Source organism: Leuciscus leuciscus (genome assembly GCF_965113295.1).
Source record: "Leuciscus leuciscus genome assembly, chromosome: 23".
In the NCBI taxonomy this organism is placed as follows: domain Eukaryota; kingdom Metazoa; phylum Chordata; class Actinopteri; order Cypriniformes; family Leuciscidae; genus Leuciscus; species Leuciscus leuciscus.
Window position 1 is genome coordinate 484,069 of NC_138747.1, and position 19,412 is coordinate 503,480.

At 41.3% G+C, this 19,412-nt stretch overlaps 1 protein-coding gene across 2 annotated transcripts in view; it reads left to right on the forward strand.

The window, feature by feature from the left end:
• The window catches only part of LOC309487867 (lysyl oxidase homolog 4-like), a 40,676-nt gene extending 22,107 nt beyond the window's left edge, over positions 1 to 18,569 (forward strand). For both annotated transcript variants that reach the window (XM_082155789.1, XM_082155790.1), the window contains exons 7-15: positions 2,842 to 3,022; positions 4,911 to 5,065; positions 5,208 to 5,375; positions 7,232 to 7,394; positions 7,498 to 7,741; positions 8,767 to 8,882; positions 10,853 to 10,989; positions 11,998 to 12,109; positions 17,522 to 18,569. In XM_082155789.1, the coding sequence (XP_082011915.1) occupies positions 2,842 to 3,022; positions 4,911 to 5,065; positions 5,208 to 5,375; positions 7,232 to 7,394; positions 7,498 to 7,741; positions 8,767 to 8,882; positions 10,853 to 10,989; positions 11,998 to 12,109; positions 17,522 to 17,592 (1,347 nt within the window). In that variant the 3' untranslated portion in view covers positions 17,593 to 18,569. The remainder of the gene's footprint in view (positions 1 to 2,841; positions 3,023 to 4,910; positions 5,066 to 5,207; positions 5,376 to 7,231; positions 7,395 to 7,497; positions 7,742 to 8,766; positions 8,883 to 10,852; positions 10,990 to 11,997; positions 12,110 to 17,521) is intronic.
• Positions 18,570 to 19,412: the final 843 nt, after the last annotated feature.

Below are 19,412 nucleotides of genomic sequence, written 5' to 3' on the forward strand. Positions count from 1 at the left end.
TATAAACGCTGCTTAAAACATTTTAGTGAGCAAGCTTTTTTATTTGATTTAGCTCGGGTGTCCTGGAAGGACATTGAACTTATCCCTACAGTGGAGGATGCTTGGTTCTTTTTCAAAAACGCATTCCTTTCCAGTCTAAATAAACATGCCCCATTCAAAAAAGTAAGAACTAAGCATAGATACAGTCCTTGGTATACCCCAGACCTAACTAACCTAAGCCAACATAAAAATAACTTGTGGCGGACTGCATTAGCGTCGACACATCCTCATGACCTGCAATTATTTAAGGAGGCAAGGAACAAGTATACACAGGCAGTTAGGAACGCTAAATCTAGTTTTTTTAAACAAAAATTTGCTCACTGTGGTACGAACAATAAAAAATTCTGGGACACTATAAAATCCATGGAAAGTAAAAATACTTCTGTCCAGCTACCTACCGCTTTAAGATTTGGAAATACTATTTCCACTAATAAATCCTCTATCATAGAGAACCTCAACAAACATTTTGTAAGGGCTGGGCATGCTTTCCAAACGACAGCTTCTGTAATAACTTTAAATTCACCTCTGTCTATAGTGCCCTCAGTCAGTCAAACACTCTTTTCCTTTGCCCATATCCAGACAGTCGATGTTTTGACGGAACTGCAAAATCTTGTCCCATTCAAATCGGCTGGGCTGGATAATTTAGATCCCGTATTTTTAAAATTGGCTGCTCCTATTATTGCCACACCTATCACTGCCATTTTTAATCTTTCTCTTGACACCTCATATATTCCGAAAGACTGGAAAGTCGCTGCGGTAATCCCTATTTTCAAAGGGGGAGATAATTTAGACCCTAACTGCTACAGACCAATTTCTATTCTGCCCTGTCTCTCTAAGGTTTTTGAACGCTTCGTCAGCAAACAGATTACTAACTATCTTGAATTAAATCACAGCCTCACGGATATGCAATCGGGCTTTCGAGCTGGCCGAGGGTGCACCTCAGCCACACTGAAAGTCATAAACGATATCATTTCTGCTACTGACCGCAAACATTACTGTGCAGCAGTTTTTATAGACTTGGCCAAGGCTTTCGACTCTGTCAACCATACCATCCTTATTGATAGGCTAAAGAGTCTGGGTCTCTCGAATCACTGCCTCGCCTGGTTCACTAATTATTTCTCAGATAGATTTCAGCATGTCAAATCAGAGGGCTTGCTATCTAGCCCACAGGCTGTATCTACGGGGGTGCCACAAGGTTCAATTCTTGGCCCGATACTATTCTCGGTCTATATTAATGATGTGGCCACGGCCGCAGGTGACTCTCTGATACATCTATACGCAGATGATACTATTCTCTACACCTTCGGCCCAACTATGAATAATGTGTTAGACAACCTCCAAGTGAGCTTCAATAGCATACAACATTCATTGCGTGGTCTCCAACTAACTTTAAACTCTAGTAAAACCAAGTGTATGATCTTCAATCGATCCCTCTCTGCACCTTCCTATACAAAAAATATTTTCACTTTGGATGGTTCTGTATTGGAAATTGTCGACACCTATAAATACTTAGGAATTTGGTTAGATTCTTCACTCTCCTTCCACACCCACATTAACAAACTTCAATCTAAAATAAAATCCAGGATCGGTTCTCTTTTTCGTAATAGGGCCTCTTTCACCATCTCTGCCAAACATGCACTTGTGAATATGACCATCCTTCCCATCTTAGACTTTGGTGATGTGGTCTACAGATCTGCCTCTAACACTCTTCTTAAAAAGTTAGATGCATTATATCATAGTGCTATACGCTTCGCTACCAACGCCCCATTTAGCACTCATCATTGTAATCTTTACACACTCATTGGTTGGCCTTCTCTCCACATCCGACGACAAAGACACTGGTTTTACTTCATTTATAAAATTATACTAGGTAAAGGCCCTACCTACTTGAGAAATCTAATTTCAGTAGCTTCTCCCTCTCGTAACCTGCGATCAAGTAGGTTTATCTTACTAACTACTACTAATGTTCGTACTTCCTTTGGCCGTTTTTCTTTTCAGTTTTCTGCCGCTAACGACTGGAACGAACTGCAAAAATCTTTAAGGCTCGTATCAACTGTATCGTTATCCGTTTTCAAACAATTGATATCTAACCTACTGTCACACCATTGTGCATGTTAGCGCTACCATCTTCTCCCTTGTGCAAATTAGTGCAATTATTTTGTTGTCTGCTACTTTTGTATTATAATTTAATACTGCATATTGCACTTTATTTTATACATAGTTTTATACATCGCTTAACTTATTAAGTATGCTCTTATTATTTATTAACTAGGAATACGTCCTAGTTATTGAATTTTGATGTATTTTTGCACAATGCACTTTGACTGAACTGAATAACTGTCTGTAATTTATATTACACTGTCTTGTCTTTATGTGTAACTTTATGTTGTCTGCATCATGACGCTTTATCTTGGCCAGGTCGCCGTTTTTAATGAGAATGAGTCCTCTATGTGCCTACCTGGTTAAATAAAGGTTACCAGATTAGCTGAGATGACATGACGCTAACAGACAGCAGACTAGCGGCTAGCTACTTTAAGGCTTAATATAATTTAAACAGATGACTTATATAAAAAAAATCTCCTCCTCACAGTCGTCATGAAGGTCAACATTAGCAATATAGTCCAAAACTACTTTCTGCACCAGGTTTTTTCTGCTGTAAAGTTGGGAATATTAACATGGGGGTTTCTGGGATTGAGTCCCTTCTGCAGCCGGCCTCTAGTGGCCACTGGATGAACTGCAGTGTAAGTCTCTTCAGTGTTGGATTGAAGAGAGAGACGGGTTCAGCTTCTCATGTGTCCGCAGGTGGAGGTGCGTCTGAAAGCGGGGCCACGGCTGGGCGAGGGTCGAGTCGAGGTTCTCCGCGAAGGGAAGTGGGGAACCGTGTGTGATCATCTGTGGGACCTGCCAGCGGCCAGTGTGGTGTGCCGAGAACTGGGCTTCGGCTCGGCCCGAGAGGCCCTGAGAGGAGCAATCATGGGTCAAGGTAACGGAGTGTGACCGTACCACGGTAAAATGAGTTCACCACAGGAATAAGATTCAGTGATGATATGAGCTGCTCGTTTGAGAGCTATTTCCTCTTGTCCCAGTGGCTGATGGGAATGTTGAGCTTGAGTTTGTCAGGGTTGAGTGAGGATTTTCTTCGCCAGTCTAAATAGAAAACACGAGCCGCTCAGACGCTGCGCTGTGAATGTTTAATGCAGTGGTGTGTTTGTCTTCCTGCGGTGGGAACAGTTTTTATGTTTATAAAATAAAACATTTTTCAATGATAAAATTTTGTGATTTCTAATATTTCTAAATCTAAATAGATTTTTTTAAATAATTTTTTTTTTTTATAAAATTGCATGATTTAAAATGTTTTTTTAGAGCTCCAGTTATGCTGTGTTTGTTTGTAGGACTGCACGATTTGGCCAAAAAAATATTATTTTTAAAGTCCCCCTGTAGTCAATAATTTTATCTCTTAAAACTCTTCAAATCTTTGATCACCACAATGACATATTTAAATGTTTCTCCCCTGTGAAAATAATGTCTTCATACCTTAAAATATCTTGAATGTAACTCGACACCCTTGCCTCATTTAGTATGCGCGGTTCTATGAATATGCAAATGAGCCCCGCCTCCACTCACTCCCTCAGCTCAGAGATCCACTGGTTGACGATCACACGTTGATCTGATTGGTTACAAGGTAGTTTGTGACGTCAGAAACACCAGCGATTTCAAAGTGTGTGTTTGAGACTGTCTTTGGTTCACTGCAGTTTTAAGGAGGAAATACTCAGCAATGGTGTCGACTTATGAATTTACACATGGTTTGTCTTAAAGCATATTAAACACACCACATACACACACAAACTACATTAAAAGCTGGATTTTCACCACAGGGGGACTTTTCTATTTAAAAAATTCACTGTTAAATCAAGTATCTAAGGAAAATCATATAACAGTAATGATAATTATTATTATTTTACAACTGTAAAATTACATCTCAACCTCTTGATTGTACTTCTCACTGTACTTTTTGGTAATTAAGATGTTTATTGCTGATCAACACAAACTCCATGAGTCTTCCCAGCATGCTCAGCGATTACAGTCGTTCTGCACTGATGTTTGAGTTTCATGGATTAATGTTCTGAGTTAAACGCTGTCAGTGATGAGGAGTGTTTGCTGTGACATCATAACCCAAACGGACACAAATTACAGAGTCTCGTCCGTACGCTGCTATTTTCATCTATTCAACGCTTGTGTTTGGCGTGAGTGTGTGTGTGTGTGTGTGTGTGTGTGTGTGTGTGTGTGTGTGTGTGTGTGTGTCATTCACTGCATCACATGTGTGTGTGTGCCCGTTTGTCTTGTGATCCGGCCAGATTAAGTTTTCTGCCAAACACAACGTGCTGATGACTATTTCTAGCAGGTAAACTGTGCTCTGTGTGTGTGTGTGTTTGTGGGAATGTTACCTATACCTAGACTAAATGTCCCCACAAGGATAGTAAAACTCGAGATTCCCTACTTTGCTGGTCCTCACAAGGAAAATTTAATAATAAACATAATAAAATGTGTTTTTTTGAAAATGTCAAAATGCAGAAAGTTTTGTGTGATGGATAGGTTTAGGGGTCAGGTTATTGTGTGTGTGTGTGTGTGTGTGTGTGTGTGTGTGTGTGTGTGTGTGTGTGTGTGTGTGTGTGTGTGTGTGTGTGTGTGTGTGTGTGTGTGTGTGTGTGTGTGTGTGTGTGTGTGTGTGTGTGTGTGTGTGTGTGTGTGTGTGTGTGTGTGTGTGTGTGTGAGAGATGGGTAGGTTTAGGGGTAGGGTTAGTGTTAGGGGACAGAATATGGAGAGTCCCCATAAAACATGAAAACAGAACATGAGTTGTGTGTGTGTGCAGGTACGGGTCTGATCCACATGAACTCAGTGCAGTGTTCGGGCCGCGAGACCTCCATCACGCAGTGCAGCTTCCAGGAGGTTCCTCTGCGCTCCTGCAAACACACTCAGGACGCGAGTGTGCGCTGCAACGTCCCCGACACCGGACTGAGCGCCACGGTGCGACACACACCTTCACTCCTACAGCATTGATGTCTGTGTGTGGCATGTTTCAGCTGTGCAATGTGGAGTGTGTGTGCAGCAGGTGTAATGTGTGTGTGTGTGTGTGTGTGTGTGTGTGTGTGTGTGTCTGTGTGTGCAGGTGCGTCTGGCGGGCGGGCGGCAGGTGATGGAGGGCCGAGTGGAGGTGCTGATGGAGCTCAACGGGCAGCAGAGATGGGGCTCCGTCTGCAGTGAGAACTGGGGTCTCAATGAGGCTATGGTTCTGTGCCGGCAGCTGGGCTTCGGGTTCGCCTCAAGAGCCCATCAGGTGCATCAACACTCCTCCTCAACAAACACCTCAACACTCCTCCTCACCAAACACCTCAACACTCCTCCTCAACACTCCTCCTCAACAAACACCTCAACACTCCTCCTCACCAAACACCTCAACACTCCTCCTCACCAAACACCTCAACACTCCTCCTCAACAAACACCTCAACACTCCTCCTCAACAAACACCTCAACACTCCTCCTCACCAAACACCTCAACACTCCTCCCCAACACTCCTCCTCAACAAACACCTCAACACTCCTCCTCACCAAACACCTCAACACTCCTCCTCACCAAACACCTCAACACTCCTCCTCACCAAACACCTCAACACTCCTCCTCAACAAACACCTCAACACTCCTCCTCACCAAACACCTCAACACTCCTCCTCACCAAACACCTCAACACTCCTCCTCACCAAACACCTCAACACTCCTCCTCAAACACCTCAACACTCCTCCTCACCAAACACCTCAACACTCCTCCTCACCAAACACCTCACCACTCCTCCTCACCAAACACCTCAACACTCCTCCTCACCACTCCTCCTCACCAAACACCTCACCACTCCTCCTCACCAAACACCTCAACACTCCTCCTCACCACTCCTCCTCACCAAACACCTCACCACTCCTCCTCACCAAACACCTCAACACTCCTCCTCCTCAAACACCTCAACACTCCTCCTCCTCAAACACCTTAACACTCCTCCTCACCACTCCTCCTCACCAAACACCTCACCACTCCTCCTCACCAAACACCTCAACACTCCTCCTCACCACTCCTCCTCACCAAACACCTCACCACTCCTCCTCACCAAACACCTCAACACTCCTCCTCACCACTCCTCCTCACCAAACACCTCAACACTCCTCCTCACCAAACACCTCAACACTCCTCCTCCTCAAACACCTCAACACTCCTCCTCCTCAAACACCTCAACACTCCTCCTCCTCAAACACCTCAACACTCCTCCTCAACAAACACCTCAACACTCCTCCTCACCAAACACCTCAACACTCCTCCTCACCACTCCTCCTCACCAAACACCTCAACACTCCTCCTCAAACACCTCAACACTCCTCCTCAACAAACACCTCAACACTCCTCCTCACCAAACACCTCAACACTCCTCCTCAAACACCTCAACACTCCTCCTCACCAAACACCTCAACACTCCTCCTCAACACTCCTCCTCACCAAACACCTCAACACTCCGCACATGACAAAGGCGAAAATCACATGCTAAATCGAAATTATGATTCATATTTTATTATGATTCGTTATTAAATTAATTCATAATTTTTAAAAATCATTCCATAATTCCATGTTCATTCAGCCGTTTTTTTCTGATCAAATAGAATGTGACTGAGTTTTCGTGTCGGGTTGAACAGCAGACGGTGTGTTTCTCTCAGCTCGACTGTTATTGTGCTGAAACAGCTTAAAGAGAGTTCAACTATTGAACAATAACTCGTGCATCTGAACGAGACTCGCAGTTATGAAACCTGAAGCTGCTCATGAAATGCGACTCGCTGTCAGGTTATTGTGTAATCGAGTGCTGAGTGTGTTTTATTTAGTCAGTGTTTACATCCGCAGAGCTTTTGTTTTCCCGGCTGTTGTTTCCCATGCAGAAGGTAATTACAGCCCTGCACAGATTCAGGGAAAGAGCTGGAAACCCAGAGAGAAAACAATCCCAAAATAGCGTTGCTGGATGTGGATCATATTTGTGCTCTTATAAAAGCCGTTTAAAAGCAGCTCTGGGTAAATAGACGGTGGAGAGGAAAGTGGAAAATCCTTGATAATGTGCATGAATGATATGTAATAACACGTCTCACGCGTGTGTGTGTGCAGGAGACGTGGTTCTGGCCAGGAAGCTCCGGGTCGGAAGACGTGGTTCTTAGTGGAATTCACTGCATCGGGACTGAGATCTCCATTCAGCAGTGTGGGAGGAGCCAACAGGTGTACTGCCCTCGAGGGGGCGGAGCTAAAGCAGCCGGGGTCACCTGTACAGACGGTACCAGAGCTGCTGGGAATCACTTATAAAATAATGAATATTTATGTAATAATGTTGTATTGATGATCATTATATAATGGCGCTGTTGCTGTTTTTTGGCCAGTGGCTCCGGATCTGGTGGTGGACGCTCAGCTGGTTCAGGAGTCTGCGTACCTGGAGGACCGTCCGCTGCACCTGCTCACCTGCGCTCACGAGGAAAACTGCCTGTCCTCCTCTGCCTCACGCATGCACTGGCCCTACGGTCACCGGCGGCTCCTGCGCTTCTCCTCACGTATCATGAACCTGGGCAGAGCCGACTTCAGACCCAGAGCAACAAAAGAGTCCTGGACCTGGCACCAGTGCCACAGGTGTGTGTGTGAGAGTGAGAGTGTGTGATATTCTGTAGTGCAGCAGAATATGGAGATGGAGAGATACTGCATATTTGACGTGTCTTTATTAACAGATGTTTACACAGGAACACGAGAAAGATAGATCTGCTAACTCTGAGAGATTCAGCCACCTGTTGCACAAACATGACCTCTAGTGGTCACACTCCCAAATAACCTTATACTTCACTACATCTCTTTCCCCCAATAACACTAGTCCCCAAACAAATTAGTCAGATATATGAACAGGAGTATAATGACATTATATGAACTTAACACATTTCTTTTTTTTTCTTTTTTTAACAACATTAATACAGCCTAAGCTAGGGACTTTTGGGTAGACTGCCTCCATCCCAATGAGTTCCAGGACGCATTCTTGTATTCCATCATTTCTATGTATTCCTCGCACAGCTGCGACTCACTGTAGAATGGGCTCAACTTTCCCACCAGCGTCGTCATCTTGACTCTTTAGACCTTGCCTTTCACTTATGGCTGTCTGTTTCACTGCAGAAAAGATACTCATACGGCCATTAAACGCTCACAGCACGCGAAGTCCATAGATCATTGTCGCCAATTATGTGATATTCTGTAGTGCAGCAGAATATGGAGATGGAGAGATACTGCATATTTGGTGTTTCTTTATTAACAGATGTTTACACGGGAACACAGGAGATATATCTGCCACCAAACATAGGCTACAACAGCACTGCTAACTCTGAGAGATTCAGCCACCTGTTACACAAGCATGCACACGCACGTGTGTACGTGTGTGTGTGTGTGTGTGTGTGTGTGTGTGTGTGTGAGTGTGTGTGTGTGTGAGTGTGTGAGTGTGTGAGTGTGTGAGTGTGTGAGTGTGTGAGTGTGTGAGTGAGTGAGTGAGTGAGTGAGTGAGTGAGTGAGTGAGTGAGTGAGTGAGTGTGTGTTCAGCTGCGGTCAGGATTCTGTGGTCAGTTTAAGTTCTCGTCCAGCAGAAGGAGGATCTGACTGCTGTTTCTGATCTCTTACAGGCATTACCACAGTATTGAGGTCTTCACACACTATGACCTCATGACCCTGAACGGCACGAAGGTCGCTGAGGGTCACAAGGCCAGTTTCTGTTTGGAGGACACGTACTGCCCTGAAGGTGAAGCGGCACAAACTTTCTGGACTGTGTGAAGTAAAGCAGGAATTAGTGTAACAGTAATTAGTGTAACAGTAATTAGTGTAACAGTAATAAGTGTAACAGTAATAAGTGTAACAGTAATAAGTGTAACAGGAATCAGTGTAACAGGAATCAGTGTAACAGTAATAAGTGTAACAGTAATAAGTGTAACAGGAATCAGTGTAACAGGAATCAGTGTAACAGGAATCAGTGTAACAGTAATAAGTGTAACAGGAATCAGTGTAACAGAGTGTAACAGTAATAAGTGTAACAGGAATCAGTGTAACAGGAATCAGTGTAACAGGAATCAGTGTAACAGGAATCAGTGTAACAGGAATCAGTGTAACAGGAATCAGTGTAACAGGAATCAGTGTAACAGTAATCAGTGTAACAGAGTGTAACAGGAATCAGTGTAACAGTGTAACAGGAATCAGTGTAACAGTAATCAGTGTAACAGAGTGTAACAGTAATCAGTGTAACAGAGTGTAACAGGAATCAGTGTAACAGAGTGTAACAGAAATCAGTGTAACAGTAATCAGTGTAACAGAGTGTAACAGGAATCAGTGTAACAGAGTGTAACAGTAATCAGTGTAACAGAGTGTAACAGGAATCAGTGTAACAGAGTGTAACAGTAATAAGTGTAACAGGAATCAGTGTAACAGGAATAAGTGTAACAGTAATAAGTGTAACAGGAATCAGTGTAACAGAGTGTAACAGGAATCAGTGTGACAGGAATCAGTGTAACAGTAATCAGTGTAACAGGAATCAGTGTAACAGGAATCAGTGTAACAGATTGTAACAGGAATCAGTGTAACAGAGTGTAACAGTAATCAGTGTAACAGTAATCAGTGTAACAGTAATCAGTGTAACAGGAATCAGTGTAACAGGAATCAGTGTAACAGAGTGTAACAGTAATCAGTGTAACAGATTGTAACATGAATCAGTGTAACAGAGTGTAACAGTAATCAGTGTAACAGTAATCAGTGTAACAGTAATCAGTGTAACAGTAATCAGTGTAACAGAGTGTAACATGAATCAGTGTAACAGAGTGTAACAGTAATCAGTGTAACAGAGTGTAACAGGAATCAGTGTAACAGAGTGTAACAGGAATCAGTGTAACAGAGTGTAACAGGAATCAGTGTAACAGAGTGTAACAGGAATCAGTGTAACAGAGTGTAACAGTAATAAGTGTAACAGTAATCAGTGTAACAAAGTGTAACAGTAATCAGTGTAACAGAGTGTAACAGGAATCAGTGTAACAGAGTGTAACAGTAATCAGTGTAACAGAGTGTAACAGGAATAGTGTAACAGGAATCACTGCAACAGGAATCAGTGTAACAGAGTGTAACAGTAGTCAGTGTAACAGGAATCAGTGTAACAGAGTGTAACAAGAATCTGTAACCGGAATCAGTGTAACAGTGTAACAGGAATCCGTGTAACAGTGTAACAGGAATCTGTAACAGGAATCAGTGTAACAGAGTGCAACAGGAATCTGTAACAGAGTGCAACAGGAATCTGTAACAGGAATCAGTGTAACAGAGTGTAACAGGAATCTGTAACAGGAATAAGTGTAACAGAGTGTAACATGAATCTGTAACAGGAATAAGTGTAACAAAGTGTAACAGGAATCAGTGTAACAGTAATAAGTGTAACAGGAATCAGTGTATCAGTGTAACAGGAAACAGTGTAACAGGAATCAGTGTAACAGTGTAACAGGAATCAGTGTAACAGGAAACAGTGTAACAGGAATCAGTGTAACAGGAAACAGTGTAACAGGAATTAGTCACTGATGTTGATTATAATCACTCCTAGTTTCTTCAGATATTTCGTCCTGGTGAAACGCTGATGATCTTTAAATCAGACTCACATCAAGGCCAGAGCGAGTTTAATGAAACGATATGATGAGCTCGTTAAACAACAGTGTCTTGTTTGCTTTGTCTCCACGGCAACAGGCCTGACGAAACGCTATGCCTGCTACAACATGGGCGATCAGGGCATCACTGTGGGATGCTGGGATACGTACCGCCACGACATCGACTGCCAGTGGGTGGACATCACTGACGTTACACCGGGAGACTACATCTTCCAGGTCAGAGGTCACAGTGTGTGTGTGTGTGTGTGTGTGTGTGTGTGTGTGTGTGTGTGTGTGTGTGTGTGTGTGTGTGTGTGTGTGTGTTATACTGATGAACAGGGTTGAACTGATGATTTTTCCTCTTGGAGTCGAGCAGAACGAACTCTTTAGCAGAGAGAATAATGAGCGCTTGATGATTAAACTCACATCTGACCTTCAGCTGGACGGTTTTCCACTGTTATTGTTCTTTTGTTTTCTGGGAAACAAGTTTGAGTTCGAGTTCAGATCTTCTACAGGTTCCTCAGGCTCATATTCATTCATAAGTAATCTGAAAAGCGTAGGGAAAAATGAGTGTGGGATTTAACCCTGTTTTTTTTTTTTATCTTTTCAGATCAGTAAAAGTCAAGTATGATAATTGATTGCGGTGAAACTGTATGTGATTGAATCAAGTCATGTGACGTTCTTCATCTCCTCCTGTGTGTTTGACGCGATTACAGGGTGTTTCTGGGAAACACAGCCATGATTGAGGCCTGTTATTCTCAGACGTTCACTCGTGGTCAGCTAAAGATGATCCTGCATGATTGCACAGGCATTCCAGAATCTTTCCGTTCCACGTTTATGTCTCGTGTCCGTCTTACATCAGTAGTTCCAGCAGGACTCAATTAAACCTTGATGAAGTTCAACTCAGTGCCACAAATTAGGCAGAAAACATAATATCCATGAACCCGTCAGTGTTTTTATGAGGCCGTATGTGGGATGGAAAAGTCATTAAAGATGAAGTTTAGTTCTGTGGTTCTCCATCTCGTGTGTGTGTGTGTGTGTGTGTGTGTGTGTGTGTGTGTGTGTGTGTGTGTGTGTGTGTGTGTGTGTGTGTGTGTGTGTGTGTGTGTGTGTGTGTGTGTGTGTGTGTGTGTGTGTGTGTGTGTGTGTGTGTGTGTGTGTGTGTGTGTGTGTGTGTGTGTGTGTGTGTGTGTGTGTGTGTAATGGATAAGTGTGTCCAGATGTGAGCATGTCTGTGTTCTGCAGGTGGAGGTGAACCCGTCTCTGGATATGGCCGAGTCTGACTTCCAGAATAACGTGATGCGCTGCCGGTGCCGCTACGACGGCGGACGAGTGTATCTGTACGGCTGCCACGCGGGTGAGACTCACACACACAGTATTGGGGGAGAGTTACTTTTAAAAGTAATGCATTACAATATTGCGTTACTCAAAAAAAAGTAACTAATTGTGTTAAAGCAACACTATGTAACTTTTCAACCTTCATAATATATTTCCAAGATCCTTGTGATGGTACATCGACTTACAATAGGTTGAATGACACGTCTGCCATAGCCTGACAGGGTCTGTATCGCTTTTACTGGCACTGTGTAACTTCGGGGTTCGGGTAGTAACCAGAGCACAAAAAGAACTACAAAATTCGACTGCTTTACGGCATACGTCACTTCCCCCACCACTTTGTCAAATTTGGACGTGAGAGGCCAACCAGCGTTTGTTTTCGGCTTTCGTGCGTATGTTTTTGTCATGGGGGTTGTTTACACCTGGCCACTTCATGCATTTTCTCAGATCGGATAGCTATCCGATCGTGAAAAGTCCAGGTTTAAATGCCCTCCGAAACGCATTTGAGACGGATTTGAATCCGATCCCTCAAACCACTTCAGGAGGAGATCTGAGACGCATTCCAGACGAAACTGGACAAGTGTAAATGCATATGGTTGTTGAAACCACATATGTAAATTGTACTCCTCCCAAAAATGCTAAAAAATAAATAAATACAAAAAAAACGTGTGAGAGCGTTGTATAGGCTATATGTTATATCCAGATATGACGACGCGCTGGAACACGCATCACCGCAACTGCATGAGCAACTGCATCAAGCCAACGTGCAAACTATCGCAAATCAAAGTGAAAGTAAGTCGCAGACGCTTAACACACAATCTTCATCATTAAAAGTAAAGAAACGAAATGATCTTACCAGGGCTGTTACTGCTCTCTCTTATTGCGGTCTTTGATTTTGAAATTTTAGCTGATGATCTATAAAATGCAGCTCATATCTGTTGCTTTCGGTGACGTGAACTCCATTAAATCTGCATATAGCGAGAGAATTGAAGATCGAATTTAAATCCGTTTCGCAAAAATACATTTATGTGACCAGGTGTAAATGGAATCGTTTTGATAAATCAGATAGCTATGCCTCACGAATTAGTTTGCCAGCTGAACTCAGGTGTTGTGAGGTGTATTTATCACGTAGTCCTGACGGATATCAGACGACGCTGTTGACGTTGATTCCTGCGATTATCATGAGAACAGCTTTCAATATCTCACATAATTATCAGGACATAAATAAGCCTAACGTAGAGGTTGTAAATAGTGTAAACGAGCACAATTTGCAAACTATTATGATAAATTGCAATAATCATGTCTAATGACATCATAACGGCCAATGTTATGAAATAATGCGACGTACATTTAACTTAATTGATGTTATCTGGCATTTTGTAATGTTTACATTCCAATAAAAACAACACAAATTAAATTATACAGTAGGCCTAGACTATAGACTATTTACTTGTGATTTAGCTGCAATCATGTAAAAACGTTATAATATAATATATTTACGACAGTGCAAGTATTCCACAGCGACTCTAGGGGTCGTTGTTTGACAAAAACACAATTTCTACTTAGTGTGGCTTTAATTAGTTACTTTTAATGGAAAGTAATGTGTTATGTTACTTTTGCGTTACTTTTCCTCACCTGGGCTGGGCTTGTTGGTTTTTTAATAACAACAAAAAAAGCTATATTTTTGGTAAATGTTAAGGCCCTTTCACAGCAAAAGTGAAGTGAATAAGCCTCAGGCTGAAGAAAATTCATATTCACTCCTGTACAGTAGAGGTAGAGTACAGTAGAGGTAGAGTACAGTAGAGGTAGAGTACAGTAGAGGTAGAGTACAGCAGTGTACAGTAGAGGTAGAATACAGTAGAGTACAGTAGAGTACAGTAGATGTAAAGTGCAGTAGAGTACAGTAGAGTACAGTAGAGGTATAGCAGATGTAGAGTACAGTAGAGGTAGAGGACATCAGTGTACAGTAGAGGTAGAATACAGTAGAGGTAGAGTACAGTAGGGTACAGTAGAGGTAGAGTACAGTAGAAGTAGAGTACAGTAGGGTACAGTAGAGGTAGAATACAGTAGAGGTAGAGTACAGCAGGGTACGGTAGAAGTAGAGTACAGTAGAAGTAGAGTACAGTAGAGGTAGAGGACATCAGTGTACAGTAGAGTACAGTAGATGTAGAGTACAGTAGAGTACAGTAGAGGCAGGTACAGTAGTGTACAGTAGAGGTAGAGTACAGCAGAGCACAGTAGAGGTAGAGTACAGTAGAGTACAGTAGAGGTAGAGTACAGTAGGGCACAGTAGAGGTAGAGTACAGTAGAGTAGAGTAGAGGCGGAGTACAGTAGGGTACAGTAGAGGTAGAGTACAGTAGAGGTAGAGTACAGTAGAGGTAGAGGACATTAGTGTACAGTAGAGGTAGAGTACAGTAGGGTACAGTAGAGGTAGAGTACAGTAGAGGTAGAGTACAGTAGAGGTAGAGTACAGTAGAGTACAGTAGAGGTAGTGTACAGTAGAGGTAGAGTACAGTAGATGTAGAGGTAGAGTACAGTAGAGGTAGTGTACAGTAGAGGTAGAGTACAGTAGATGTAGAGGTAGTGTACAGTAGAGGTAGTGTACAGTAGAGGTAGTGTACAGTAGAGGTAGAGTACAGTAGAGGTAGAGTACAGCAGAGGTAGAGTACAGCAGATGTAGAGGTAGAATACAGTAGAGGTAGTGTACAGTAGAGGTAGAGTACAGTAGATGTAGAGGTAGAGTACAGCAGAGGTAGAGGACATTAGTGTACAGTAGAGGTAGAGAACAGTAGGGTACAGTAGAGGTAGAGTACAGTAGAGGTACAGTAGAGGTGGAGTACAGTAGAGGTGGAGTACAGTAGAGGTAGAGTACAGTAGAGATAGAGCACAGTAGAGTACAGTAGAGGTAGAGTACAGTAGGGTACAGTAGAGGTAGAGTACAGTAGAGTACAGTAGAGGTAGAGTACAGAAGGGTACAGTAGAGGTAGAGTACAGTAGAGGTAGAGTACAGTAGAGGTAGAGTACAGTAGAGGTAGAGTACAGTAGAGGTAGAGTACAGTAGAGGTAGAGCACAGTAGAGGTAGAGGTAGAGTACAGTAGATGTAGAGTTCAGTAGGGTACAGTAGAGTACAGTAGAGGTAGAGGACAGTAGTGTACAGTAGAGGTAGAGTACAGTAGGGTACAGTAGAGGTAGAGTACAGTAGGGTACAGTAGAGGTAGAGTACAGTAGAGGTAGAGTACAGTAGGGTACAGTAGAGGTAGAGTACAGTAGAGGTAGAGTACAGTAGAGGTAGAGTACAGTAGAGATAGAGTACAGTAGAGGTAGAGTACAGTAGTGTACAGGAGAGGTAGTGTACAGTAGAGGTAGAGTACAGTAGATGTAGAGGTAGAGTACAGTAGAGGTAGAGTTCAGTAGGGTACAGTAGAGGTAGAGTTCAGTAGGGTACAGTAGAGTACAGTAGAGGTAGAGTACAGTAGAGGTAGAGTCAAGTCAAGTCAAGTTTATTTGTATAGCGCTTTTCACAATACAGATTGTATCAAAGCAGCTTCACAGTATTAAATTAAAATAATACAACAAAGTTTGTTTCAAGAGGAATTTATTGATTGATAAAATTAAATTAAATATCCCCAAAATATCCCCAACTGAGCAAGCCAAAGGCAACAGTGGCAAGGAACCGAAAAACTTCATCAAGTGACCTAATGGTGTCCTAAAACTCCATCAGGTGACCTAGTGGAGAAAAAAAAAACCTTGGGAGAACCCAGGCTCAGTCGGGGGCCAGTTCTCCTCTGGCATTTATGAGCTAGAGGCCGGATTGTAGTTTGAACTGTAGGATTATATGAATGCCTGGCTGAAGAGATGCGACTTTAATCTAGTTTTAAACTGGGAGAGCGAGTCTGAGCAACGAACAGTATCAGGAAGACTATTCCAGAGTTTTGGAGCCAAATGTGAGAATGCTCTCCCTCCTTTGGTGGTTCTGGATATCCTAGGTATGACCAAAAGCCTTGAATTTAGTGATCTTAAAGAGCGCGATGGATTATAGGGTGATAAAAGATCCGTTAAATAGACTGGAGCTAAGCCGTTACTGTAGAGTACAGTAGAGGTAGAGGACAGTAGTGTACAGTAGAGGTAGAGTACAGTAGGGTACAGTAGAGGTAGAGTACAGTAGAGGTAGGGTACAGTAGGGTACAGTAGAGGTAGAGTACAGTAGAGGTAGAGTACAGTAGGGTACAGTAGAGGTAGAGTACAGTAGGGTACAGTAGAGGTAGAGTACAGTAGGGTACAGTAGAGGTAGAGTACAGTAGAGGTAGAGTACAGTAGAGGTAGGGTACAGTAGAGGTAGAGTACAGTAGAGGTAGAGTACAGTAGAGGTAGAGTACAGTAGAGGTAGAGTACAGTAGAGGTAGAGTACAGTAGATGTAGAGGTAGAGTACAGTAGATGTAGAGGTAGAGTTCAGTAGAGGTAGAGTACAGTAGAGGTACAGTAGAGGTAGAGTACAGTAGAGGTAGAGTACAGTAGAGGTAGAGTACAGTAGAGGTAGGGTACAGTAGAGGTAGGGTACAGTAGAGGTAGAGTACAGTAGAGGTAGAGTACAGTAGAGGTAGAGTACAGTAGAGGTAGAGTTCAGTAGAGTACAGTAGAGGTAGAGTACAGTAGAGGTAGAGTACAGTAGATGTAGAGTACAGTAGAGGTAGAGTACAGTAGAGGTAGAGTACAGTAGAGGTAGAGTACAGTAGAGGTAGAGTACAGTAGAGTACAGTAGTGTACAGTAGAGGTAGTGTACAGTAGAGGTAGAGTACAGTAGAGGTAGAGGTAGAGTACAGTAGAGGTAGAGTTCAGTAGGGTACAGTAGAGGTAGAGTACAGTAGAGGTAGAGTACAGTAGAGGTAGAGGACAGTAGTGTACAGTAGAGGGCGTCGCTCAAACAAACCTTTCAGCTGTTCTGGATTAAAGAACAATAGGAGACAGGAGAAGTTGTTCAACACTCTTATTCCTAAATCTAATCTAAAGTAATTTTTGCTTATTGTTATGGTTGAATTAGATCATTGAATGTCAGCAGCAAAGACATTGGTTAATAAAGTGAGATTAAATACATTGAGTATTTTTTTGCAAGTTAATATAGTTAATTGTAAAATTCTGAGATTGCATTTTACTGTTTTATTAATTTTGAGGAATACTGAATGTTTTCGTGCATGTTTTGAGATGAGTAAATGCATGTTCACATTTAGTCTTGAACTAAAATAACCATCATGTTTACACACACACACAACTGGAGAGCTGTCAGTCAATAAATGGGAAAAAGTTACTTATTTGAAAAAGTAATGCGTTACTTTACTAGTTACTTGAAAAAGTAATCTGATTACATAACTCAAGTTACTTGTAATGAGTTACACACAACACTGCTCACACAAATGCTTTTATTCACGTCTCACAGGTGACGCCTACAGCGCCGAGGTAGAGGACCTGTTTGAACACCAGCGCCAGATCTCAAACAACTTCCTCTGATGAAGCCTTGCAGTGACAGGACTCGGGGTGGGCGGAGTCTGTGGGGTGGGCGGAGTCTGTGGGGTGGGCGGGGCTAGTGTGATGATTGACAGCAGGGGCGTTCACAGTTCACTCACCTGTTCACTTGGCCAGTATTGATGCTGTTGGTGAATCAGAAGAACTTTCTGCAGTTATGATGGAGTAGTTGTGAACTGTGTGAGTTTAATCTTCATCACACACTTGAGATTCAGGGGAAGACAAAATGTCAAAAACTCTAATACTGAACATCAGTCGTGAACATTCACTACATTGTTTTCAAAGTAAACTTATAATTGAAAATGTCCTTCAAATGTGCCGTTCTTCCTGCCTATGTGCTCGTTATTTTCATATTGTAATTCACGTGATTTTTTTATTTGATTTTGATCAACAAGGGCGACTTAAAAGTGTTTGATTTAACAAATTGTTATTAATACATTAAAATAAAATGGGAAAAAAACCCACAAGATATCATCAAGATAATCATATTTTCCCCTTTAATAAGTATTGTTTTTATTGAAGAACAAAGTTCAATACCAGTTTGTATTAATTAAAGAAGTTTTGTCATGATTATATGTGAACGCTGAGGTTGAGAATCATCATGTTTCCATCATCCGTGTGAATCCAGCGTTCCTCCTTCAGTCCTGATGTGTGTTTCTCGTGCCACTGGTGCTGATTTTAGTGGCTCATTTAGTCTTTAATATTATTATGCATTATTATTATTATTATTATGAGTGGCTCAGATAAAGAAATGTTTGGTCACATGCACAGGTTTATGGGTTGTGGTTTGTCTGTGTTTCTCACACACTCTCTCTATGAAGAGAAACAGTCGGCCGGTCGAGTTCTACAGATTGTGCTTCAATACTTGAAAAATAAACTTCTCATGTCTAACACAAGAAATCTGATGTTTCACACTGTATATGTGCCAGAGTTTGAGGATAATAAAGAACGACTGACTTCAACTGTGTCCAACTGTACACATAAAGCCATACTATGAATGAGAAACATTAACATGATGAATCTCTGGAAACACCAGTGAATCTGAATCTGTTCATTCCTTCATAAAGACCCTGATAGTGATTCACTTCATTCCCGACGGACACGATCATACATTTACAAGACAGCCGTACTTTTCACCTATACTGTGAAAAATTAATATTAAATGTGTAAAATATTCGGTTAAGGTTACATTACTGGTTTTTTTTTACTTAGTTTAATCTCATTTCTAGTTATTTATTTTTACATTTTACACTGATTTTCTTATTTTAAATCAAGTTTTATGTATTTAGTTGTATCAAATTTATATCATTTAAATAACATTTTATTTATTTAAATCAAATATTTTAATCAATTTATTTTAATATGATGTATTAATTTATTATTTATTTATTTAAATAAATAATTAAAAATTTTAATCAATATTTAATATTTAATTTATTTTAATCAAATGTTTTTGTATGCAATAAAATGTTCTTTTTTTTTGTGTTTTACCTTAATCAAACTGATTTATTTACATAAATGATATATATATATAAATATTATTTAATTCAAATCCTTTTAGTTTAATCTCATGTATTTATGTATTATGTATTTATTTAAATACAATGTTGATTTTATTTTTTATTTAATCAAATTGATTTATTTTTAAAAAGTATTTATTTAATTTTAATCAATTTATCCTAATCAATTTATTTTAATCTAATGTATTTATTTTTGTACAATATTATTATTTTTACTTTAATCAAATTGATTTATTTAAATAAATTATTATTTTTTATTCTAATTGATTTATTTTAATCTATTGT